This window comes from Colletotrichum phormii (assembly GCF_030913505.1).
Source record: "Colletotrichum phormii strain CBS 102054 chromosome Unknown BDP81scaffold_10, whole genome shotgun sequence".
In the NCBI taxonomy this organism is placed as follows: Eukaryota; Fungi; Ascomycota; class Sordariomycetes; order Glomerellales; family Glomerellaceae; genus Colletotrichum; species Colletotrichum phormii.
This window is the reverse complement of record NW_026851452.1, coordinates 1,733,955-1,759,111: the sequence shown is the minus strand read 5'-3', so window position 1 is coordinate 1,759,111 and position 25,157 is coordinate 1,733,955. Positions and strand designations below refer to the sequence as shown.

General features: G+C 52.6%; 10 protein-coding genes across 10 annotated transcripts; 6 read left to right on the top strand and 4 right to left on the bottom strand.

The window, feature by feature from the left end:
* Positions 1-3,341: 3,341 nt before the first annotated feature.
* On the top strand, positions 3,342-4,064 carry BDP81DRAFT_394572 (uncharacterized protein; the record flags this gene model as incomplete). The annotated part of the gene is made up of 2 exons (XM_060587978.1): positions 3,342-3,446; positions 3,504-4,064. 2 exons carry the CDS (start codon positions 3,342-3,344, stop codon positions 4,062-4,064), a joined length of 666 nt encoding a protein of 221 aa, XP_060445546.1.
* Positions 4,065-5,047: 983 nt separating this feature from the next.
* On the top strand, positions 5,048-6,256 carry BDP81DRAFT_449892 (uncharacterized protein; the record flags this gene model as incomplete). The annotated part of the gene is made up of 1 exon (XM_060592459.1): positions 5,048-6,256. The coding sequence occupies one exon, from the start codon at positions 5,048-5,050 to the stop codon at positions 6,254-6,256; it is 1,209 nt and encodes a 402-aa protein (XP_060445545.1).
* Positions 6,257-6,346: 90 nt separating this feature from the next.
* On the bottom strand, positions 6,347-8,499 carry BDP81DRAFT_31041 (vacuolar fusion protein MON1). Its single transcript, XM_060583637.1, has one exon. It carries the CDS (start codon positions 8,232-8,234, stop codon positions 6,438-6,440), a length of 1,797 nt encoding a protein of 598 aa, XP_060445544.1. The 5' UTR covers positions 8,235-8,499; the 3' UTR covers positions 6,347-6,437.
* An 801-nt stretch (positions 8,500-9,300) lies between these two features.
* BDP81DRAFT_31028 (Dopey, N-terminal-domain-containing protein) lies at positions 9,301-15,388 on the top strand. The gene is made up of 6 exons (XM_060583625.1): positions 9,301-9,532; positions 9,589-9,716; positions 9,784-12,173; positions 12,229-12,473; positions 12,522-13,984; positions 14,040-15,388. The coding sequence occupies exons 1-6, from the start codon at positions 9,433-9,435 to the stop codon at positions 15,354-15,356; spliced, it is 5,643 nt and encodes a 1,880-aa protein (XP_060445543.1). The 5' UTR covers positions 9,301-9,432; the 3' UTR covers positions 15,357-15,388.
* A 32-nt stretch (positions 15,389-15,420) lies between these two features.
* Positions 15,421-16,244, bottom strand: BDP81DRAFT_319386 (RNA cap guanine-N2 methyltransferase; the record flags this gene model as incomplete). Its single annotated transcript, XM_060584427.1, has 2 exons — positions 15,421-16,093; positions 16,162-16,244. 2 exons carry the CDS (start codon positions 16,242-16,244, stop codon positions 15,421-15,423), a joined length of 756 nt encoding a protein of 251 aa, XP_060445542.1.
* Positions 16,245-16,461: 217 nt separating this feature from the next.
* On the top strand, positions 16,462-18,261 carry BDP81DRAFT_31021 (GRASP55/65 family protein). Its single transcript, XM_060583620.1, has 2 exons — positions 16,462-16,857; positions 16,926-18,261. The coding sequence occupies exons 1-2, from the start codon at positions 16,693-16,695 to the stop codon at positions 17,853-17,855; spliced, it is 1,095 nt and encodes a 364-aa protein (XP_060445541.1). The 5' UTR covers positions 16,462-16,692; the 3' UTR covers positions 17,856-18,261.
* BDP81DRAFT_320004 (DAD family protein) lies at positions 18,195-18,977 on the bottom strand (the record flags this gene model as incomplete). Its single annotated transcript, XM_060584490.1, has 4 exons — positions 18,195-18,261; positions 18,320-18,383; positions 18,436-18,493; positions 18,645-18,977. 4 exons carry the CDS (start codon positions 18,975-18,977, stop codon positions 18,195-18,197), a joined length of 522 nt encoding a protein of 173 aa, XP_060445540.1.
* A 418-nt stretch (positions 18,978-19,395) lies between these two features.
* Positions 19,396-20,303, top strand: BDP81DRAFT_31004 (transmembrane proteins 14C-domain-containing protein). Its single transcript, XM_060583595.1, has 3 exons — positions 19,396-19,569; positions 19,630-19,753; positions 19,913-20,303. Exons 1-3 carry the CDS (start codon positions 19,567-19,569, stop codon positions 20,104-20,106), a joined length of 321 nt encoding a protein of 106 aa, XP_060445539.1. The 5' UTR covers positions 19,396-19,566; the 3' UTR covers positions 20,107-20,303.
* Positions 20,304-20,468: 165 nt separating this feature from the next.
* BDP81DRAFT_319426 (uncharacterized protein) lies at positions 20,469-20,898 on the bottom strand (the record flags this gene model as incomplete). Its single annotated transcript, XM_060584434.1, has 2 exons — positions 20,469-20,686; positions 20,865-20,898. The coding sequence occupies 2 exons, from the start codon at positions 20,896-20,898 to the stop codon at positions 20,469-20,471; spliced, it is 252 nt and encodes an 83-aa protein (XP_060445538.1).
* A 336-nt stretch (positions 20,899-21,234) lies between these two features.
* Positions 21,235-22,530, top strand: BDP81DRAFT_30986 (prefoldin subunit). The gene is made up of 4 exons (XM_060583577.1): positions 21,235-21,430; positions 21,526-21,616; positions 21,989-22,181; positions 22,269-22,530. Exons 1-4 carry the CDS (start codon positions 21,397-21,399, stop codon positions 22,299-22,301), a joined length of 351 nt encoding a protein of 116 aa, XP_060445537.1. The 5' UTR covers positions 21,235-21,396; the 3' UTR covers positions 22,302-22,530.
* The last annotated feature ends 2,627 nt before the right edge of the window (positions 22,531-25,157 follow it).

Sequence of the window (25,157 nt, the reverse complement as noted above, 5' to 3'; positions counted from 1 at the left end):
AATCCTCAAGATGATTACCCAAACAGGCAAGTGCCTCTAGATGACAGACCAATCAATTCATCGAATCTTCAGGGTTGTCAGGTTCAGCGACTCAACTGTGAATTACCCTCTCGTTTTTGTAAGATATGGATTAAGAGTCGTTGACCATCCATACTCGGTAGTCGATTGGTCACCTGCCTCTCGTTTTTGAGGTTGAAACCCTCACCTACACATCGCGGACGGATAACAGACAGCGATGAGCACTCACTGCAAGCTTAGTCTTCTTCTCGCAAGCCTTGGCCCCAACCAAGGCTTGTTCGGATAGCTTGCAGTAAGAGACAATCTAATGCTCTTGATATGCTCGAACTGCAGCTTCATGCCGTCTTTCCTTCCATCATCTCATCTTGCTAGCCACGACGATGTTAAATTTTTTTAATTTTTTGGTAAACTTCTTGGAGAATGCGACTTCCTTCGTTGCAGCCCTCAGCTAGGAGCTCCTCCTCCATGCTAACATATGAGTGGGGAAAGAGGTATTTTATGAGGTACCTGGTAAGGTAAGGTACTTGGAGGAGTGCCTTCCTGGTGAGTTTGAATCATCACGAGGTAAGTACTCTCTTGCGGTGGCGAACCAGGTGAGCCTACCTGCCTCTACCGCATCGTCGTCCTTTCCCATTTCGAGTTCATGGAGTCAACGTCAACTGACGTCTACTCCGGTGCTAATGCTGCCAAAATGTTTGTCCGACACAACGTCCAGCCATGCCAGCCTGCCGGCCTCAACATAGCTTCATGTCGACTCTTTGGGGTCTCTCCAGTGCCCGACGATTTTGCTCTGTCCTTTAAGTAGAGATACTTCATATTACTGTCCTGCCCGTGTCAAAAACCGGCCAAAGTCTCTTCAAATGGAGAACATTCACGTTCAACGTCGTTCTGCCAGCCATGGCTCGCTTCGTAGCAGCTACAAGTCTCACGCTCGACCGCCCATTGGATACGGTCTGCCTCGTCGACCGTTGAGAAGCGTCAACGAGAATGCTAGTTTACTTCCGTCGCCCGGTCCTCTCGAGAGCATGCTCAAGACTACAACGGAGACAGGCGACATAGGCATCTTCAGCATCAAGCCAATAGCTCCAGCGGCTACAATCCATCAATGCGCAAGATCACGGACCGGACTCGATGTTAACACAATCTTCAGATCTGAGTCTCGTGCCAGCGATCGGACCAACTCTAGAGCCGGACGCCGATGGCATAGCTCTGAGAGAGACACCAATTCGGAGATCATATCCATGTACGGCTCAGAAGGCCCTCCATCTTCCTTCTCCAGCTCGTTTTCTCCCAGAATCGATGGTCCGTATCAGCGTTCATACTCCCTGACCACATGTGGTTCTCGGAAATTGTCCAGTAACAAGTCGTCTGGTACTCTCCAAAGTCATTCGAGTAGTGGCATCTTGCAACGACCACGCTCTCCGTTTCCGTACCCGACTCGATTGAAACGCCCCGGAGTCCGGCCGTCTTCGCCGGCTCTCACAGAGAATGGACTCGTTGACTACAGTAGGATGGTCGAAATAGATCGAATCTCATATGTAAGCGTTCTTAGTTCTTCATAAAGTGTAGCGGGATGATAGCTCACCATTTACTAGAGGACTGTGCATGGCTCGTACAAGCCAACCTTTCCACAACCGCAACGACTTGGTCCCCCTAATGCGTTCCGCGGCGGCATCAACCAATCCATGCCGTCTCTACCGTGTTCCAACTCTTTCGTGTTGCCAACCGGATCCGCTCTCAGGTATCGTGGGAACCATAACCCGTGGTGTAACGAGCTTGCGAGCAGACCACAACGACCATCCACGGATCATAGTGTAAGATCCTCAAGCCTGACTTCGGTCATTGAGATGTACTACAGGTCACCCTCAAACTCGGAACCCAACCTGTCACGCACAATTCGCCCCGCAGGATCTTTCTACTACGACTACACCGAAGGTTTTGAAACTCCGGAACACCAAACAGATCCTCGGGAATCCACCCTGGCGCTGCCTTTAGCTCCAATTCCCCAGCGAGCATCGAGCCTTACCAAAGCCTTAGTACTTCGAGACGAAACGAAGGCTCGTCTTGACGCTGTCGTCGACATATCTGTGAAAGACTCAAGCGACTCGTCTGGCGATGACTGTCGAGCATTAGTCAGGAAACCTGCCAACGACATCGAAACGTTACCTTCACAACGCTCGAACTCCAGGACCGCCCCTCCAACGCTGGAACATTTTCCGTTCGAAGTTGATGGGACATCGGCTTCTCGCCCTGTCGACGTTGATGCTGATCCGAGCATGTTTTCACAATTATCACAAACCGTTGATACTACAGCTTTCCGGCGATCTCAAGCGACTCCAAAGCCTCCAAATACCGGAAATGACAAAACTGAAGACGAAGAAAATGTCGAAGACAACGTGGAAGACTGCGTGAATCCCACTTGTGGCCATGAGCAGGCGAATGGAGGCCATACCACCACGGCTAAAGCTGATACTTTCCGTCCCGCTGAGGAACATCTAACGGATGCTCCCTCTGAGTCCTGTTGGAAAATTCCAGAAGAGCTCATCTCAGGCCCTAATGAACCAAACTCGTCGCGAGTAGAGCTTGTGAATCGAGAGCGGATGTCCAAAGGAGCTCCATCCCACGGTGGCCTCGCGGCGCTTCTCCGCTCGAGTTTACGCCATTCGGTTGAACCTGGCTTATCCGACTTAGCGGCTTTAGTTTCATCATTTGAGCGGATTGCCAAGTCACCATTCATGAGCAAGGATGAAGACTCAACTGGGCTTCACGAGGCTTATGAAGATGAGCCGAAAGACCTCAATGCTGAACTTTACCACGATCAACCCCTGAAACCGGGCAACATGGCGAATGAGGCTGCCGCAAGTGGCGGAACCCATCCTGACCTTCAGTGGAGGCCCTTCTTCAGAGGCCACCGTAGAAATCGAGCCCTTGCCCGGATCAGTACGGCAAGTCTCCGAAGTCATACAGCGCCACCAGTCGCCAATACAGAAATTTCTCTCCTCTCCCCGGCGCCAATTTCTAAGACTCGCTTCCTGAGTACGAGTAGCAGTGTCCCACACTTGATGAAGGCATTGCCCTCTCTTCCCAAAGAAGCGCAACTTCAACTAAGACGAGCTTCAGAGGCTTCTGGAGACGATTTGCGATTTCCAGTGAAGTTCTCACCTTTTCAGCTCGAAATCCTCGCAACTCCACGGTCGAGTCCTAGAATTACTGCACATTCAGATGTGGGAGACCATGAGTCTTTCCGAGCCAGCATTGAGCTCGAAGTCGTTCAACCCCGGAGAGAGCAAAAACCGGCGGATCCTGGTGGACCAAGCCCGAAAATGAAAGTGGCTGTGGTGTCAAGCCCATCGAAGCGAAAACTTCGACTCAAAGCATCTCGACTGGCCTTGGATGTGGACACAATTCCAGAAGACCAGAGCGGCACAGTGAGACGTCGCTCCAGTGTCAAGCAAAGCATACTTTCCGACTTACCGACTCATCAGGCCAAAGACCTCTTCACCCCGGAGCGCCATGAGGAGCGCCAAAGTAGCATGGCTTACCGGCGGAAGGGAAGACGATTTATCCAGCTCACACCAAGTGACGGGGAAAATCTACCGGCCCGTGTCTCTCCAACAGCAAGATACTCCAGAGATGGGCACTTGCACGAGCGTGACATCCCTCTGGCGCACCCTGTTGACGCGAACCTCTATAGGTTGAGTGCGTCCACTGATGGATTTGACCTCAGCGATTCCCGAAGCTTCAGCTCCGATTTGACCTTTTTCCGGCCGCGGATCCTCAAGAAAAAGCTATCGAACCTCAGGCTTCGCCTCACCAAGTCACGTTTGAACCTTCGAGAGCGCGTGAACAAGCACACTGGCAGGCGACCCCGACCAACCAGGTTCACCGGCCCGACGAACTCCGACGTGACGGTTGTTCACAGTGAATGGGCCACGGCTACCCCGGGCCAGCCGAAACAAGTGCGAAGGAAGATGAAGAGATGGGTTTGGCAAGCTGTCCGCATCTGCGTCAAGGGCCGGCGAAGCGAGAGCGATATCATCTCTTAGCTATCAGGGAGAAAATGTTGGAATCATTATTAGCGTCATTGGGTGCTTTTCTTGCTTGATTCTCAAGGACATGAGCTTCTTGAAAAGAGACTTGTTGCTGTTTCTTGGGAGGGATATGAGCGAAGTGGTGGACCCGGGCCCGAGTAGATGATACATGCGGTTGGTTGGGACGTAATGAGTGATGGCCGGTTTGTTGAGAACGAGACATCGTGAAGTGGCTTGACCAGATCAGGGCCAGACTCACAGAATCAATAAAATACGATATGAGTTAATGCATTTCGCTATGGTCAGGAGGCGCTAAGCGAGAATTGGAGGGCTTGCATCATGATGTTGACTTTACCGTATCATGTACGGCCATATATGGCCGTATACGGGATACATGACGGAGGGGCTGATTGACCATGAGGGTTCTCATGGCTTTCGTAACCGGCCCTCACAAAACCGAGCTATCCCCACGGAAATCTGTCGTTGTCAAGGTTTCCTCGGTACATACTGTCCACGCGACCACCGTACATTCGTTAAGGTACTCCACCATACCATTCGTTCAACCGACACTCGTTAGAAACTATCGTGATACAATCCAAAAAGTCATCTCGAGACTTGAACACTCGCTAAATATTGCCATTCGTTTCACCAATAGCTTCACCTATCGCTACATCAACTCCATCAGCTTCACCAACAGCTACATCGGTAGCTTTGTCGATAGCTTCATCATCAGATTTACTACGCAACCCCCATCAACAGCTTCCTTGACTTCACACACAGGATTGCTCAGCTTCACCTTTAGCCTCCTCAACTTCACCTAGAGCTACATCAGCTTTTCATCATCCGCTTCTCGCCATCGATCTCTACCATTAGCTCCATTGAACAACGACACCACCAAGCTCCATCGACGATTCAATCCGCATCGTAGCCCGGCAAACCTACTCCTTTCATCCTTTCCTTCCCTGCTTTCCGCAACTAAACCCAAACCCAAACCAGCAATGATCTCCTCCCTCTCCGAGATGAAGAACCTCAAGTCGCCGCTGGACCGTCTCCCCCTAGTCATCCAACACCCTTCCTTCTTCGAGAATCCGGCCCAACACCTCTCGTCGCGATCATTTTCGGCGATGGGGGAGTATACTAGTCTCCCCGGGGTTCAACTCTTTCATATGGAGTATAGCGGAACCAAGGACATTAAGAAGAAGGATGCGGATGATCCCGTGGAGCGCAAGGATAGCGTCATAACGGATGGAATGGCGGACGACTCCGTTGACAAGACGTATGTATTGCCGCAGTCGTCGTCGGTCCATTCATCCGAGTCGGGGGCCGAAGAGAAGACTGAGATCATGACGGTCCGTAAGATGGTTAGGGAGTCTGACGAGGAGGGGGAGAGTAGTACCGCGCCCTCTGAGGACGAGAAGAAGAAGGCAGAGGAGATGGAGATGGAGAAGCGTATGAAGGAGAAGGAGATCCGGAAGAGGGAGATGGAGAAGCAGCAGAAGAAGAACAAGAAGAAGGAGAAGGGGGAATCCGCGCCGTTGCCCGGTGTTGGCCCATGGGGCGGCGATGCTCGATGGGTGAATGGAGCACGAGGTCGGGGCCACGATGCTCCCGGTATTTTCCTTCAACCCGAAGCTCCTCGGTCTTCGCCTCCGCCGCAGCCGGCTGATGACCCTTGCCCCGCCGGCGTCTTCCCGCCCGAGCCGAAGAAGAGCAAGAGACAAACTAAACAGGAGAAGAAGAAGAAAAAGGAAGAGGCCGAAAAGGAGGAGCTTCTGGTGCTGCCCAAGGTGCCGTGGTGCCACCAGAGCGGCGGGTGTCGCCAGAAGTGCGGACGACGGAGGAGGAAGATGGCTGGGTTCGCGGCGCGGTCGGTGGATTTGCTGAGTAGGCTTTTCGGCAAGGAGGGTAGGGAGAAGGAGGATAGGAAGGGCAAGGGGAGGGCGCGGTGTCGGATTTGTGGTGATGAGTTGGGGTTTGCGGTTGAGCGGGCGGAGTGGCAAGAGGATAGAGAGATTGCTGCTGCTGCTACGGTGGGCAAGGAGACGTCGAGCGGCGCTTGTGAGCAGAAGTTCGATGTGGACTCGGACAAGAAGGACATGGATCGAACCGATGCCGATGATATGGCGGTGGCGGCGGCGGGTGAATCACGCTCGACATTGGCGACTGTTCGTCTTACAAAGATCCCAGAGGCGTGGTGGACACTGTAGATGGCTTTGACTGTAGAGTCATCATTGTATTGATACCCAAGTAATTTGTCGAGAGAGGCTTTCCCTCTCAGTCAGCATGGCCACTAAGGGCCAGCTCACGTAATTTCTAATAGCTAATAGCTAATCAGTCCAAGCGTATGAAGTGTTCCCGAAGATTCAGGGGCTATCTCGTTTCTCTGGATCAGAATACGCCTCCGCCAATGATGAAAACCCGTTCCTCCTCGCGGCGGGCCCACTGAATGACCTTATTGGCGCCTTGTGTGAGTACGGCACGGCTCACATTGGGGCCGGCTACACAGTAAAATTCGAATATCGGTGTGATCCAGGCTAAAGAAGTGGCATCCTCGGAGACGGAATGTAGAACGCGCATATGGGAGTGTTTCGCGTGAACAGCGGCGTGTAGTTGATGATATAGGCCCATGAGGCGGCGACGGGCCATCAGGGAGGAGAATACGGGATCGAGGGCGGACATGCTGAATTGCACATTCGCGCGTGATTTGTAGAGAAAGTGGGATATTTGACCACCAGGGGTAATGTCTGTGGTCTTTGGCCGTCCAGCACGCGCGGCGGTCTGTATAAGAGAGAGGTGGCCCGACTTGGCCAGGGAAGCAGCGACGTTATCGCGCATTTGCTTGAGCTCAAAGAAGGACTCCTTGTCCGGACTAATGAGAATGATGGCGAGTTCTTCGTCCTTGCGCACCGGTGCCTCGTGTCCCGTAGCTTGATCGCCGTCGACACCGTCGAAGAAGCTGACGTACATGTACAAGTACCCACGGTTGTTGAAGGCCGGCAAACATAGGGGGATCCAATTTTCTCCGCCGCCGGCTTTGATCCCACCTGATTCAAACAGCATGTTGAAAATGAGTTGGAGGTCGCTAGGATGCAGAGAGTGGCGACGTGGTCGAATAACGCTGACCAGCTTACCACCGGCTACGATCAAGCCGTACAGAAGCTTGTCTGTCCTTTGCTTGAGGAAGGCATTGTTGATGGCATGTCTCTGAGACTTGCGCAGCTTGAGACATTCCAATGCGCCAAGCAGTGCTGACGGGGAGCCTTTTGTGAAATTATCGGCAAGGGACGAAATCAGGGGCTCAGTTCCCTCAAGTGGTTTCCGCAGGTCGGACGATGGACGTTGTACAAAAATGTTCTTCAGCGTGGGCAGCGTCAGTGTCGATAGAATCTGCATATAAAGTGCGTCGAGTTGCGCTCGCAGTTGTGAGTCACTCTCGCCGAGCCGACTGATAGCGACGAAGTAGAGGGGCCCTTGTGTTGCAACAACAAATCGCGTAGTTCCAGCAGTGAAGCCGGACAAGGGGTTCTTGGCCCCTTCATAAAAAGATATGAGGGTTTGAATGACGCCCATAGACGAGTTGATCAGTCCCAAATCTCCGTGACGACTGTAGATGGGTTTGCCCGCCGACGAAAGAATCATGTAGTGCTTCAACTTTGCCTTCCACATGGTGACTCGGTCTTCGTCTTTAAAACTCGTGTCGGCCTCGTCGGGTAGGTCGTCAAACTCGTGATCGAACCCAGCCAGATTACGGGTTGTATTGTCCATCCTCAAGGTTTCGAAGGGCGGCACCGTTGCCGATTGCGACCTAAGTAAGTTCCATGCCGGGCTTCTTTTGTTGAACTCCCCCATCAGCAAACTTGCAATGTCGTTGGGCGGCCGCAGGGTCGGGGAAAAGCTGGCGATGCTCATAGAGTCTTCGCCTTCGCCCAGCGTCCTCGTTGGAGTGGCTTGGCCGCTTGTCGAGTACTGCACGGGGGTCGAGACCGCCCTGCTGCCTGGGGTTGAGAAAGTGCCGCGGGAGCCATCTGGGAATGACAGGGTCTGAATATCGAGAGGCGTAATTGCGGTAGTCGCGGCTGCCATGGCCATTCTCGAATCTATCGACGCGTTCGATTCCATCGAGGGCCGTGGAGGCAGAGGAGGAGGTTGTTCCTCACTGGGGCCGTTTTCGTGGTCCTCGCCCATGTTTGCGATGGCGGGAGCATTTCAGCTAGGTGGTCGGGAAGTGGAAAGAAGCGCGGCGATGATGCAGACTACCTGGAAGTAGAGTGATTTTGACTTTATCTAGAGTTTGGGTCGGCAAACCAGGTTCAAGCCGCCATGACTGGCATTCGAGACCTCACCTAGGGTATAGGTAGGTAAGTAGGTTGGTTGGTATGTGAGGTTCAAAGGCGGCACGGGAAGAGGAGCGAAAGAGGGACCCGACGGGATAAGGAAGAAAGTCGTCTCAAGTTAGCGCAGACCTGCTGATGATGCGTAGGAGGGGCCGCTGAGATCTAGTGGTGCGGCAGCCTCTTGGTAAAGTGCCTTAGTGGGAACGGTCCGCTAATCAGAGTCGGCTTAGGCCCACTCGCTCGCCTGACCTGGGATCGGAGCTGGGCCAAATGCCCCCAGAGCAGGGAGCAACATGGGAATTTGCAAATCCCATGGCCGAGCGGAAACTCCCTTGCCGGAGGAAGCAGTCCGGACTTTGACAGCTTACTTCAGCAGACCTGATCGATACATTGGCAGCTGATTATCTAGATAATAGCAATGTTTTTTGCTGCAAGAGGATGTGTACTTGTGAGAATGCATAGTATCTCAAGCATGAACAAGAGCCAAGTTATGGCACGGACTGATTACTACCCAAAATGTTTTGCATGCACGCTATCTTAGTTAACAGACATGAACGGACACAATACGTTCAATTCCCTCCAAAGTGTTGTCTCTAGTATCCAAAGATGTGTCTCATATCGTGAGGCTCAAAGGTGGAGTGTCCATTCAAGGTGGAAAAGCGACAGGATGCAAAAGAGCCCACAATTTCCAGGTGCACCCCAAATCCAATGCTTGATGACGTTGCGCTTTATCCTATCTCGGCACTGATGGAGAGGGTTGTGCCAGCCTCGTCAGGCGAGAACGGTCGCTAAAGTAGTCTGCCCAATGGGAAGCTTGGGAGCTTTCAGGGTGCCCCCACTGTACACCTGTCGTTTGGAAGGAGACATGGTAGCCTTTCGAGCTCAAGCAACACCGGGCTCTCTAACCCTGTTCACGATCAATGCATGCGACGACTACCTACGCCAGCTTGATTCCCCAAGGCTAGGCAGCGATGCGATACCGTCTCTACAAGACCAGAAGAACAGACTGATGTACTCACTCGTTCAACCAACGCCCATTCTCAGCAATCATGGCCCTTGAGCCTGGCTCTGGCCGTCGGTCTGTCTCCCCAGAGAGCTCAGGCCGCGAGTCTCCTCTTCCTCGTCAATGGAGGAACCAGCTGGGAGCTGGTAAGCAGTCTGTCTTCAATTTATCATGGTCTTCATGTATTGATTCTGTGAAACAGAGGAAACCCCGACCAAGGATAAGCACTACCGCAAATACGCATCTGGTGTTGAGAGGGCCCTTACGCTGTTTGAAACGGCCTTACAGGAATGGGCTGACTACATCTCCTTCCTAAATCGCCTTCTCAAGGTAGGAACTGCTTCTGATGATGCTAAGAGGATTCTCAGAACGACGAGAGACTGATCGTACTCAACAGGCACTGCAAGCCCGGCACCCCTCAGTCACGACTATCCCTTCGAAAGCCATCGTCGCGAAACGCCTGTCGCAATGTCTCAACCCCTCCCTCCCGTCCGGCGTGCACCAAAAAGCACTCGAAGTCTACAGCTACATATTCGCAACTATAGGAACCGATGGGTTATGCAAGGATTTACCATTGTACTTCCCCGGCCTGGCGTCCACTCTTTCGTTTGCCTCTCTATCCGTCCGATCCCCTTTTCTCGACATTCTTGAACGCCACTTTTTAGACTTGGACCCCCGATCTCTCCGACCAGCCATGAAATCTGTTGTTCTGGCTCTTCTGCCTGGCCTCGAGGACGAAACTAGCGAGGACTTTGAACGGACGTTGCGATTGATGGATAGCTTCAAGACCGCGATCCGGCCCGCAGGCAGCGACGAACTGGATGATCCACACTCATCGGGAGATGACTTTTTCTGGCAATGCTTCTTCTTGGCCTCTATCACAGGTTCAAGTCGGAGAGCTGGAGCGCTAGCATACCTTGTGAGGAACCTGCCCAAGTTAGGCGAGAGCTCCAGCCCGGGAAAACCAGGCAAAAATGGCGTTCAGGAAGACGAGCATTCTGCGAAACTTGCACAAATGGTCACCTCGCCGGAACCAGGGCTGCTATTGCGTTCATTCGCTGCGGGGCTTGCAGACGAGCAACTGCTGATCCAGCGTGGATTTCTAGACCTCTTGGTCTCCCACCTTCCCTTGCACTCCAAGGTGTTGCAGACAAATGTCAAATCAGGTGACTTGGAGCTCCTTCTGCGTGCGGCGGCGGGTGTTGTCATCCGGAGAGATATGAGTCTTAACCGGAGGCTGTGGGCATGGTTCCTTGGCCCGGACCCTGGACCCGGAGAAAGCGAGAGCGGCATCGAGTCACCATCTTCGACAGACCATCACAACTCCTATTTTGCGTCCAAGACGAGCTACTTTGAAGACCATGGGCTGCAACCTTTGACCAGGGCGCTGTTGAGCATGATTCATGTTGACCGCGATTCGAGCCCAGCAGAGAGAGCGAGACCTTACAGAATATGCTTATCACTCATGGATCGATGGGAAATTGGCGGGCTCGTAGTTCCCGAGGTATTCCTTTCGATTGTCAACAGCGTTCGGCAGTACAGAGACCATGCGCCCAGCAAAGCCGACTTCAACGAAGTGTTCCGTAGCGCAAGCGTGTTCTTCGACGGTGTCGAAAGTGGTCTGATTTACGGCGAAATTGTTAGTCTTTTAGCGCAGGCTATAGGACCGGGAAACCTTGCAGAAAAGGAACGACTCGACAAGTTGGATTTGGTCAATTTCATCCTGGCAAACTTCAATGTCCGCGAGGAAGAGATGATCACTATTCATGCGCCCCTTACAGCTCTTTCCATCCTCTGCATGCTAGAGGACACGAGGGAAAGACAGCAGAACAACTCTCCCAAGAAGTCATCGCAGAAGACCGCTGAAGAGGCACTGCACATCGCTCTGGCTGTGTTGGACCTCATTCCGGATCGAGCCTTCCCGTCTTCAGATGGCAGCAAGTCCAAGAGGACAATGGAGGCCGGTGTTCTGGCCTCACTTCCTACAGTCGAACTCTTGAAACGGATCAAGGCATTCTATGTCGACGAGCAAGGCAATCTCGATGCCGTCCATGTTCCGCTCTCGCCTATCGAGGTTGGAGAATTGCTGTTGCAAAAGTCAGGCTTGCTGGTCTGCGAAGGATTGAAGAACCCCGAATCAGGGTCTGAACTAGGCGCCAAAGGGAGGATTCTAACCGCCCTGCTGCTCAAAGTGCCGACCACTTACCAGCTTGACACGACGTTCCTTCTTTCTTGTCTACACGAGTGTTTGAACAACAAAAGCAGATTGTCTTTTACCTCCTTCAACTCGATTCTGTACCTCTCCGCCCATCTTTACTCTGCAGAGCGCATAGAGGTGCCAAACCTGACCGAACTTGTCACACCACTCGTCCAGCAGGCTTGGGAATTCCTGTCAGCTTCGGAACCAAAGTACCACGTCGAAACCGTTAGATCGTTATGGCAGCTCCAAACTGCTCTTACATCACAGAATCGGGATATAGAAGCCGCATTGGCTAGTCTCATTATCGAAAATGACGTTCAGGGATCCTTCGCATCGCGTCCTGCCGATGCTGGCCGCCGCTTCAGCGTGCTTTGGTCTCATACATTGCAGGATTCTAGTGTTGAAAGGCGCGGATCCAAAACGCCAATGACCGAGAAACCTCCACAGATCCGGCTGGCTGGGTCAGAGAACTACGATGTCATGTTGACGCGACCTCTATTTCTCATGCTCGATGCCCTCTTAGACGAACGAACTCAATTGTTCATGACTGTCAAGGGATGGCTGAATAGCTTAGTCGGCATCGATAAGTGGGTCTCCCTATCTTCGGAGACAATGATCTTGAGCGTTTACTGACATCAACAGACTGTTCTTGCTTTTTGTTAGGAAGTTTTCTGCATTAGAGTTCCTGAGAGCGAGCGACGAGATTGGATCGGCATCGACTTCGACCAACTCAACGACTTTCACGGCTGAAGACGATATAGACCTTTGTCTCTACTACCTGAGAACGCTATCAAATGTTTTCCGCTGGGCTCCAGACGTGATCTGGGCTGTTCTGGCCTCTACAACGATCACCGTGGACGGCGGCCATCCGGAAGTCGCGCAGATGAGTAAGTAGAATTCTGTGACTCAAAGTACCTGACGTTAACCCGCAACAGCTGGCCACGAAGGTGACATCTCAATGCAAGAGGTATTCATCCACGTTTGTCTACGGTGCATCGCTGGCAACAACGAACCTGCAGACGGGAACATACGAGTACGGGCAACTCAACTTCATCGCTATGCCTTGACTGTCATGCACCAAATTCTCCTGAACCCCTACGCCGAGCCCCTGGCAAGCCTCCATCTCGAGAATGTTCTCATCGAGCGCCTCCTGCAATCGCTCGCTGGACCCGACCCCTACGTCCAGGTTCTTCTTCTGGACGTCGTGTTCGATGCACTGAAGCTCCGAGACATCATCATCTCCGATGTACCTGCTTCTCCATCATCAGAGAAGAGAAAATTGAGTCTTGAACCGAGCAAGAGTCTCAGAGTATCGACGCAGTCCGAGACCAAGCCAACATCGCCGCCTCCCAACTTGCTCAAGTGTCTTCAGGCTGGCTTAAGCTCTCCCAGCAGTCGCAGTGTTCTCGATAGTTGGGTCAGCTTCTTGACGGAATGCCTGCCGTTCTACTCCGATACCGTCTTCCAGGTTCTCATTCCTCTAGTGGAGACTTTATGTCGGCAAGTTTCCAATACCTTCAGCGACTTGCAATCCATATTCCGAGACAACGGCAGTTCAAAGAAGGATGATTGGAATGCACCAGAGTCTACGCTGATCTCGCTACTCAACGCTTTGGAGCAAGTACTGGCCCGGGCACACGAGCGGCTTCTGGTTGAAGAGGCCAGAACGCAAGTTGTCAAGGGTCCGGATCAGCAGCCATCGGGATTCTTCGGCACCATGGTATCCGGCGTCTTCACTTCGGATGCCCCACAGGCGCGGAGTGCCACTGCAAATGATAGACTCACGGTGCACCTTGCATTTGCAGATGCTGTTCGCATTTGCTTCACAATATGGTCCTGGGGCCAGGGCGGCGATATCAATGCCCAGGACTTGACTTCTGTCTCGTCTTTCAACTACACATCTCTTCGAATGAGGAATCGGGCGAGACGACTGTTGGAGCATCTTTTCGCAGCAGAGACCTTGGAGTGTCTCGAGACAGTCATCGAAATCTGGCGAGGCTCTATCAATATTACCACGCCTATACCACAGTCAGAAGTGTTCAACCTCTTGCCAGCATTGGACGGTTCACGACCAAAGCACACCATCCCTGCCATCTTTAACGCTATCTACAGCAGAACAAACCCTGGGGCATTGGACGCCTCAAGAAAATCAACGTTGACAACATCTCTCCAAGACGTTGACCTAGTTACATTTCTGGTTGAATATGCCCGCTCGCTGGAAGACGACGCGATGGACGAGATCTGGCTTGACTGCATGGCGTTCCTGCGCGACTTGCTCACGAATCCTTTCCCACACAGGCAGACACTCCCAAGTCTCTTGGAGTTCGCGGCTATCCTGGGCGAAAAGGTTGACAACACCAATTTCGGAGAGCAGCGGAAGATGAGACGCGAGCTCGGGGTAAGCATTGTGACTCTATCGCCATCTATAAAAAACTTACTAACAACTATGCTAGGACCTGTTCCTCCGACTCCTAACCGCGATATTCACAACTAAGCCCTTGACGTTTTCAGATACGGCACCAAACGACAAGTCGGAAAAGAACCGCGACGGTATTCGCCGCGCTCCCACGATTGCCCTGGTCAGCGTCCTCGATAGAGCCGAGGATGTGGTCGCAATCTTGGCCTCAATCGTGCCGAACCTTCCCAAGATCCTAGTCGAAACGGACCGTGTACTGTCTGCAGCCGGCACAATTTCAACAAACGTCATCAACCCAGCTTTCAGAGCGAAGGCATTCCCTGATACTGTGTCCAAAAATACACTAGTCTTACTACAAGAACTGTCCAGGCTGCCCAACAACCAAAAGACCTGGAAGAAGGATGTCGGAGACGCGTTCAACGATGCTCGGTTCTTCAGCTCGAGCATTGAGCTCGTACGAAGCGACTGGTTGCCGTTGCTTAGACAATGGACCGTCAGTGATAAGGAACGTATGCCTGAGCTATTGGCCCGCATGACTCCGCCCACCACAGCCGGTATCGTGTTTGGTGTTGGTGCCACTTCTGCTCGATTGGAGGCAGACCGGAGGACGCAGCTCAACCTTCGTCGCACTGCATCACTAGTCCTAGCAGCTACAGAGGACGCATTTGTCACAGAGCTTCCCATCATCACTGATAAAGTAGTGGAACTTCTCGGCGCCACGGCGACGTCTTCACCTTCCTCTACAACGAGGGCTGAGATCTTCATGCTTGTCCGCGCACTTGTACTGAAGACCAGTGCTATCCACCTGGCCATGCTGTGGCCGATCATCAATGCCGAACTTCATGCAGCCATCGCATCTGTCGTAGCTGCCGATCACAGCACCGCATCTGATACCTACAACAACATTTCTATCCTACAAGCCTGCAAGTTGCTAGACCTGCTCATTTGCGTTGCGCCTGATGACTTCCAGCTTCATGAGTGGCTCTTCGTCACGGACACCATCGACGCTGTGTATCGCTCTACCAACTATCAACCTGTTGCACTTGTCGACGAGCTTGCAGAGGAGCTTGGCACTATGGGTGTCAGCTCTTCATTAGGTAGTAATCCGGCGGCGCACTTGGCCACGAGCAGCTCCCACAGACGGCCACTGCTTGGACCTGGCGGCATCAACGACGAAGTCAGCATTGAAAGAAAGGACGAGCTTGTTGGCAAGATCCTACGGCCGCTCTTTGGACAGCTTAGTATCTATGCTTTCGAGTCGACCTATGCAATGGCGCCACTAGACCGGGAGTTTTGTGTTCAGGGTTTATTGAAGGATTTGTTCGATGAACGTAGCGTTGTCAAGGCGTTGTAAAAGTAGGTTTTGCTTGTTAGAGTGTGGCCATATTTGAAAGAGCCAGAACAAGAAGGAATATTCATTAAGGTTTTGATTGTGTTGTACTCAATGCTCCTGGTATGAATGCCACCATGGCCTTACTCGCCCCCTCCATGCAATACTGCACCACCTCGAGCTTCTCCCCTTCCGGAGCTAGCTTCGCCACCTGTCTGAGATCACTTGTTCGAGGAAGATACAGTGCGTGATCCATGGGTTTGCAGGCTTCGTGTAGCTGTTCCAGATTATACGGTTCCATCTTGCTCAGATCAAACACCTCGGCGGTCCGGTACCCAGGCCCACCCCAAGGCGGCGAAGCAAAGACCACCGTCTCGGCCATGTCAACCCTCAACTCCTCGCTTAGCTCGTCGGGGCTCTCTCTCAGCTTCTGGAGATAGTCGAAGCAGTCCCCGTGGATCCAGGTGATGTACTCCGCGACCTCGTACAGCTCGGCGTTGTGCTGGGCGCACGCCAGGGTCGCGGCGTCGCGCTCGATGGAGATGACGCGGTCCCAGCGAGCCGAGAGGGCGAATGCGATGGTGTTGCCGCCGGCGCCGCCGAATATGTCGACGAGGACGCGCTTGGAGGCGTCGATGTGGTACATTTCGTTTGCGACTTTGTTGGCGAGGGGTTCGGGGGTCACGCCGAACCAGGCGCTGTCTGTGAGGTAGACGCCCTCGTCGTACCAGGAGAAGATGGAGTAGCGCTGGGAAAAATATCTAGAGGTGTTTTGTTAGCTGCTGTTTACGAGGAACGTGATCTACCTGAGGAGAGAGAAGCGGCTCACTTTTGGAGATCCCAAGGCACTTCTGCCTTGGACTTGTAGTGATGGCACTCATCCGTTAGGGGGAGTCTGGTGGCGGCCTTCATTTTGGTGGTGATGCATGAAGTACGAGGTATTCTCAAGTCCACCTTCTTTCCAAAATTGTGAGATTCAATGAGTTCAAAAGTCTAGTCCGTCAGACTCATCGGAACAAAATCACATGTTGATCTGTGTAAGAAAAGGTGTCGAAGGTTCGGTGATGAAAATGGGATGAACGAGGCTGAAGCGAGAGGAAGCTAAAAGTCAGGGTCCCACTTGGTGGCCCCGCCACCGTGGGAAGAAGCTTGGATCATCTGCAAGGCTGACGAGGGACCTTGGATGACAGCTTGCTTCAAACAGGAACGAATGGAATGCTCGCAACGACAAACTTTGAGTAAATAATCACCACAAGCCTCAATACCGATCTCGAGCGCCATACCACGATTGAAACCCGGCTTAGCACAGACACACAACGATACAAGAGGAAAACTCGGCTCGAGCGACGAGCGCATCACCATGTTCAATGCGCTGAACCGCTTCATGTCCCGCCTGGACGGGCAGCAACCAACCCAGCAGAATAACCAGGGCTCGTTCGGTTTCCAGGTCCTCCGGAACACGAACCTCGAACTCAACGTCGAGCCTTGGTTCGACTTCATCATTGGTATCAACGGCCGGCCCATCGTACGTACCCTGTGGTTCCCACATTCTCAAACTACCTTAAATACTAATAAGCCACTCCTCCTCACCAGGACAACCCCGACCCAAGCCTCTTCGCCCAAGAAGTCCGCAACTGCGCAGGCGGCTCCGTCTCTCTAGGCCTCTGGTCCGCAAAAGGCCAACGCACCCGCGAGATCCACGCCCTCGTCCCCTACGACACCGCCTCCCTCGGCCTCTCCCTACAGTGGACCCCTCTCGCCGTCGCCGCCAACATCTGGCACGTCCTCGACGTCGCAGCAAACTCTCCCGCCGACGGCGCGGGGCTCCTCCCCTACGGCGACTACATCCTCGGCAGCCCCGAGGGCGCCCTCCACGGCGAGGGCGGGCTGAGCGAGCTCGTCGAGGATCACATTGGCCGGCCCTTGAGGCTGTACGTGTATAACAACGAGTACGACGTCACGCGCGAGGTGACGATCCAGCCGACGCGCGAGTGGGGTGGCGAAGGGGCGCTGGGATGCGTGCTGGGGTACGGTGCGCTGCACAGGTTGCCCGCGCCGCTGAACGAGCCCGTCGACGCGCCGGGCGAGATGATGTTTGACGCTGGCGGGGAGAAGGACCCGGCTGCCGCGCTGTACGGGAACGCGGCTCCCCTTGGTGGCGAGGTGCAGCAGAACCTCTTCACGCCCGCCACGCCTGGTCTTGGCGCGCCGCCTGCTCCGACGGGCGGCGACTTCTTGGTCCCTGCGCAAATGGTGGACGCGGGCGCCGCCGCACCGCCGCCTCCTGCGGGTACGGCGACGACGAGGAAGAAGAAGGAGAGGGCCCACGGTGGAAACAATAACTTTATGGACGACTACTTCAAGGAGGAGGAGAAGAAGAGCAGGGAGGCGGACAATGCGCCCAGCGGGAGGGGCACGCCTGTTGCGCCGCCTCCGAAGATGGGGGGACCGCCGCCGCCGCCTAGAGCTGGGTCGACGGGGCCGCCGAAGGATCAGCCTGCGGCCGAGGAGGGTTCTGAGTGATGGAGAGAGGGTTGGGAGGCTGAGGTTGGTGGGCGTGTGTCGTTTTCATAGAACTAGAATTTTGGAGTCCACTGTCATGATGATTCCCAGAATTGCACTTTTTTTTTCTGCTCTTAGACATCTACCGTGCTGTGATGCAACGCCTGCTCGAATAATATACATTGCTTTGTTCGTTCCGCATGCTCATGCGGTCGTGATGTTGTAGCTTTGATGCTTCACCACCAATTGGTCTATCTACCCCCACATCGAACCTCTGTCTTTGATTTGGGAGCCAACCCCCTAATCTTGTCCTGACCGTAAGGAAGAAACCTCTCCTGTTGCTTTATCTGGCATGTGCCCTTAGTTTATGAAGTTGACACAGAAGAAGTGCAGAATCAGACTGCATGCGACGTAGTCGGCGAAAGCTCTGTTATTGCAGTGTTAGCTTCTATAGTCTGTGGTCTCTGGGAAAGGGATTGGCATACCTCTCGGGTGATACAGAGGGGAAATCGGACTTGTTGGCCTCGGTGGTCTGGATGCGCAAGGATGCTGGGGACTGTTGTTAGCCATTGAAACTCACATTGCTATGAGTGCGCCTTACCGGTGAGAACGAATTGGCCGACGGTGGCAGAGAAACCAGAGAGGAAGGCGTTGAAGGGCTGTTTCGCATCATAATGTTAGCGATTGTTCTTCTGTAAAGTTGCCATCTTTTGATCGCCATTGTTCCTCGTTCAAACTACAACTCGACCAAAAAGTCCCCTTCTGTAACTCTCCAACAGAAATAATGTAAAAGAAAGACAAAAAACATACGTAGTTTCCAGCAACAACGCAGTACAAAAACTGCAGCGCGCCAACAACGACCAAAAAGGCCATAAAGACATCAATCAGCTTGGTGCGCTGCGGCGTGCTCTTGACATAGTGGTTGTAGATGTTGGCAAGGACCTGGTCCCAGTTATGGGCGCCGCTGCCACCGGTGCTCTTGGGGGTCATGGTGATGGGGACGGCCTTGGGCTGCGAGGTCATTGTGCCCTGGATCGCGGCGGCGGTGGTCGGTCCTGCGGGCGAGGTGGGCGGCTCGGGGTGGTAGACTGCGGGAGCGGCAGCAGCAGCTTTTTGGGAGGAGGCGGTTCGCTTGGGCGCCATTGTTGAAGTTTGTGGACGTCGAGGTCGGGGGGAGTGTTGTTGGGAAGGAATTCGAAGGTCTATCGTGAGATCGGTGTTGGTGGTGGACCGAAAAGTTGAGGAAAGGTCTCCTTCCAGATTGTCTCGATTGCTGGCGTACGTACTGCAACTGCGGCCGATTGCTGCAATTGAGAGCTGGGGGGGGAGCTCTGGAGGACACGAAAGCTTGAAGCCACAGGGCGTCAGGTGATGGGTGTGGCTGGTGTGGCCTCTTATCCCTGCACAGAAGCGTTGCCAAGCCACGAATCTGGGGTAGCAGTTCAGTGGTCCCTGACGACTCCCGGTGCGTGCCCCTGGAATTATGAAATGTCGTGATTAGTAAGGGTCCCGGGAATGGATGAGATCATCCAGCAGCTCTCATGAGCTGTTCTTTTTGAGTGGGCGGGCGGCTGAAGCTTGGACTTCCCGAGGCACCGAAGCAACATCGGAACTTCCATCATCTTTGCTCATAAGGAACCAATTGCTCTCTCAATTCAATTCAACTCGATTGCAAATTTGACACCGATTGAATTTGTTCTCGCAGCCAATTCTCACAATCAAATACTTCAACATGGTAAAACGACTTGCCTTTCGGAAAAGAGAACACATAGCTAATAAGAGACAACATGCGCAGTCCTCAGATCTCTCTATCCCCTCCTTCGCCCTGGCCGTACTGACGGCCGGAGGCGGCATCGCCGGCTACGCCCGGACAAAGTCCGTCCCGTCCATCGTCGCCGGAGTCAGCGTCGGCCTTCTCTGTACGTACAATCCCCCGCCTTCTCCCTTTCCTTCATCTCTCAGCATCCCCATCCACTCCCCCAGCATCCCCATCCACTCCCCCAGCATCCCTGCCCCGCGTTGTCGCATAAGTAGATTGGCAATCTAGTGGACTGACCTCGGATTCCCAACCCACGCAGACGGCCTCGGCGGCTACCGCATCCAGAACCGCGAGCCCTACGGCGTCGAGCTGAGTCTGCTCGCCTCGGCAGTCCTCGGTGGCTCCGCCATCCCCCGCGCCATCCGCCTCCGCAAGCCTGTGCCAATCCTCCTCAGTGTGTTGTCCGTCTTTGGTCTCTTCACCTTTGGCAACGAGTTCCGTCGCACCTTGTAAAGAGAGAGTGTCCGAGAGGATTTGTAGGATTGTTGGGTGAAAAGAGTACAGGTGTTGTTTGCACTGGCTTCGTAACTATAGGAATACAATTATTCAATAACTTTGCTGTCTTTTTCCTCTCCGCTGGTTCGGACCGGTTTTGATACAGTACATGGTACAATCTTTTGCTCCCTTATAGGACGCCAAACCCTTTGGTAATTTTGGTATTCCTCCGTCCCGCTCCATGCCGTCGCCAAAAGTCGATGTAATTGCGAGTGTTCGTGATATAATACAATGCCCAGTCTGGCCCATCGTCTCAATGGCAAGGGGGGCCAGAGGTTCGTTCGTGTCGTTCGCTTCAAGGATCGCTGTTCCCCGTAGATCTAATCGAGACCGAGCGACTTGTTCAGCTCCTTTATCCGGTTCTCGCGCTCCTCCCTCTTCGCCCTCGCAGCTGCCCGGTTCGCCTCGGTGCGCCTCGCGCGCGCGCCGCGGAGGCACTCGCTGACTTTATCCTTTGCGTCGTTGCAGCCGCCGAGGGACTTGAACATGAAGCCCTTTGCGTGGCACTCTTCGAGGGCGACCATGATGTCTTCGCACTCTGTTTCGCGGGAAAAGCGATTAGTATGGACTTTCTCTCTTGTTGGTACGAGACCCGAGGAAAGGGGGAAGGGGGGTTGTGGTGGCAATTGCGACGGGGATTAGATGATCCAGGGAGAGGAGTAGGAGGAGGGGCGCGGATGGAATCATGACGGGTGCACTTTTGTTGCGTGACTGACCGAAGTTGTCCTTGGTGTGCAGGTGAGGATGCATTTTGACTCGAGTTCTCGTGTTTGTCTGTAGGATTGGGAAAGGCAAGGAAAAAAGTGGTCAGTCTGTCGGCGGGAGGAAAGAGGTTCTTCGTCGTCGTCGGCGTTTGCTTGTGTTTTGTACGAATAGAATGCGCCAGAGGAATTTCCCGGTGAAGTTCAATGCCGATAAAAGATTGGGAATTGGCCTGCGAGGGATTGGATAAGACCACTCGGCTCGGTGGGGTATGGAGCAGACAGAACGGCGCGCCGGGCTTTGTGCATTTTCGGAGGTCTCACTCAGTCATGGATTCAGAGAGCGAGCCCGGCAAAAGCTCGGGCCACCTTGAATGCCCTTCTAGAACTTCCATCCCACAGTTGGTCACTGCTTGGTGGAGGGAGGGTCGATTACCTCAGGCTTGTTCGTTCGTCCCTCACTGATTGCCTGCATCGTACCTCACTTTCTTCAACGAGGTCTCATCAACACCCCTCCATTTACCTTTACAGACGTTTCCCCTTCACGATGGCGGCGCAAGTAAGTCAGAAGAAGCAGCAAGGTAAGTTGGCTCAACTCACTATTCCCGACCGTCGGCCAAGAAACACATGAGATATAATAACCCCGCCATGCTTCCATGCTAACCTGCTTTTTTAGACCTGCAAACGCAGTATGGCGTCTACAAGAACACCCTCCAACAGATTGCGCAAAAGATTGGCGATGTAGAACAAGAAGCTGAAGAACACAAGTGCGTCTTCTCTCTTTCTCTCGTCTTCCTCATCTTCACTTCATCCCATTCCTTCACCTCCACGGCGCAACCTTGATAGAGGGACAGAGGAAGACAATCACCCATACCCTGGATGATATCGTGAACCCTGCGCCGCTCAGGGAAAGGGGAGGGGCAAGGCACATGATGGATTTTCTCCTTCTTCCTCATCCTCAAACCGGAACTCACTCCGGCATGACCGTCGCCAACTCTTTGCCTCCATCACACCGCTCTTCACACCTCACTCCTTCAGAAACTCAAACAACAACCCTTGATGAACTGCCCCCTTCACCTCTTCCCCCGGCACACCGCCTATTATGGAAATGATTCGTTTCTGACTTGACTCATTGACAGGCTTGTCCTAGAGACCCTGCAACCGCTGTCCGAGGACCGGAAGTGCTTCCGCCTCATCAACGGGGTCCTCATGGAGCAGACGGTCAAGGACGTCATGCCCGCCCTGACGACCAACTCGGAAGGTCTGAAGAAAGTCCTGGAAGATCTTGTCAAGCAGTACAAGGCTAAGCAGGATGAGCTGGAGAAGTGGAAGGTTCGTTTGGGCTTTGAAGGATGCTCCTTTTCCCGCACCATAATGTCACTGGGCTGTAACCAATTGCTGACGAATATGGATTTATAGAAGAAGAACAACGTTCAGGTTGTCCAGAACTGAGACTATCTAGGAACAACTAGGTTTGGGTCACGAAAAGGTTCAGTCCGGCGGCGTTGGCTTCGAGAGTCTTTTTGCAGCACAAGGACCCTTGGATTGGGTGAGAGAAGATGACTTTCGCTCAGTTTTTTTCGACCACGAGTTCTAGCTGCGGCCAACACAGAATGGCACAGGGACAGCAAAGCCGTCATGCAAATATTAAAGGCGTCAAAAATGAGGCGGCATCGAATATACCCATGGTTGATGTTACGATGAGGGAGGAAGCCAACTCAGCAATACGTCTCAGAAAATAGAGACATGAAGACCACACAGTGGCAGCAATGCGTTGTCCAACGTCGTAGGCTTGAGAGACATCAGAAGCAATAGATATCGGCGGTAACCGCGTTTCAGTGCCCAACAAGATGCGTACTTGAGAAAGTCGTCAGACTAGCACACCACTCAGGAAAAGTCATTGGCACATATGGCGATTCAAGATGGCTGGCTGAGATCGGCCCAACTGGCGAGGCGTGCTTACTGGCTGCTTGTCATGCGGCCTAGTGACGGAAAGGTGTGCTGCGCGAGGCCTCTGACAACCTTACGGCAGTTCGCGTATGAAAGCCCCCTTTTTTTTTCGAGGCTACGAAGACCAACGCCTACCTATTAGTTCACATCGTTCCTTTCGGAAGAAAGACGCTAAACACAAAAGATTTGTCTGCCACTCGGGAGAGAAGGCACACGGAACGGAGGCGGACCGGCCCATGCTGCCGACGACGGGTTGGAGCCTGGCCAGAAGTCAGATGCTGTCCCGTGTGTGCGTATATGGAGCCCGTCTGTCTGATGGGCAGAGGGCGGTCATCCGATTCGCAAGCTGCCAAGGGATGAAACGTGAGGTCTGCGGTGATCGACTGATGTCCCGTTCTGAGGGTTCCTACAGCCGTGATATCATGCTTGCTTGAACTGATGCCCAACGAGAGGCACGATGTGGGCTTCCTCATCTGTGATCAGCCGCGGGCTAAGTAGATGCGGGAGGCATCCAATGGTCTAGATTCGCCTCGCTGTTCCATGGAGTTTTCTCACAGTCGCATGCGTCCTGTACGTACAAGTACGAAATCGCATCCAGTAGGTGGGTTAGCGACATCATGGACTACCCAATGCGGACATGGTCGCGGATGCAAGCTGTGGGTTATTGACGACCGCCTAGACATAGTCATGCATGGCTGTACCTGGGTCTCGGATGATGTTGAGAAAGTGTCATCTAGACTTATAGACAGGGCGCAGAATTCGACAGTCAAGATGACCCAGCGACCAGCGACAGTATTGCTCGGTTCCCCGATGCTGGTGCCGGGCAGTTGAGGAGTTTGGTGGCTCACGCAGACTAGACCAGTGTCCCTCGGCGTTGCTGTAAGAGACCAGGGTCGACACAAAATGTGGCTCTGAGTTGTCACCAGCTCTGGGGTGAGAAGCAGCGCAGCCAACACATGCAACCCTTTCGCCTGTGACATGAAATCACCCGCAACGGCGAGGGAAGGCCGAAGTGTGTACGGATACCGATACGGTATACCTACCCCTCTCGCCATGATGAGTGAGAAAAGGAGGGGTAGGAACCGCATCATCCGGACCAGGGTCGTGGAAAACAAGAGTGGAAGGTCAGCGCACCGCTGCATCGCTGCATCGCAGGGGTTTTTGGTGGTGGTCCTTTTTTTTCGTTGCGGCAGGCATCGTCCAATCCCAGCCCAATCCAATTAAAGGGTTATTGGCTCCCGACAGAGCAGAGGAGCCCAACTGCGATGAGGGTGACTGGCTGAGCTGGCGGTTGTCTGTTGCAGCGCTGCATGCAGGGTCAGGCGTACTGTAAGGCGATGGGCCGCCGATTGGTGACCGGCGCCTCCTCGAGAAAGATTGGAAGAATTTCTCCGCGTTTTTCTTCCTCCAAAACATGGTCGATTTTGTCGCACGTCTGGCTGGTGTACCCAGAGCAACCGACGTCAACTGGCTTGGGCTCTTCCGTGTCCCTCTAGAGCTAAGGAAGCATCGTCGGACGTCATGTCGCGCAGCCTTGTGCGCGTGTTTCTCGAATGGCCCATTCCAGAGGCTCCTCTCCAGCATTATCGTGCCTGAAGAGGCAAGTAGCTATACCTCTACGTCTCCCTGCCTCTAATTAAGGGGCAAAAAGAAAACTAATGAAATTGTATATCGAATAATTATACTATTCTAATATCTATTAATTATTATTGAATATTATATTTTAAAATAAACTTTAAGATTTTAGGGTAATTAAAGAAACTCTTTATTATTTAAGGTTATAATTGATTTTGATAACTTTAAAATGAAAAGAAAATTAAATAAAATAACATCTTTATAATATCAATTATTAAATATTTAATCAAAGAAATATAACGTGGTTTACCAGTCAGCCGCGCATATCAGTCAGCCGCGCATTTCCTTATCGCATACTAAATTGCATATTTACCTAATTTCTTTGAATAATAACTAATTAAAAAAAATTCAGTGTCTTTATAATATATCTAAAATATAACTAGTTAAATTTAATAGAAAAAGACACTTTAATCTTTTTATATTGAAATAAGTAGTGGAATAGAAATATGGGTCTTTGATAAGGATATAATATATTTACTCTATCTCTAAATAGAAATTAATTTTTAAAACTTTTTATTTAGTTTGGTGACTCTTATCAAAGACTAATGAAAATTTTTGAACGTTATATAACCAACAATGAAAAAGATATTAATTATGTAATGTAGGCGACTTAGTATACGATAAGGAAATGCGCGGCTGACTGATATGCGCGGCTGACTAGTAAACCACGTTATATATAATTAAAATTAGTAAATTATTTTTTTAATTATTTTAAATAATATT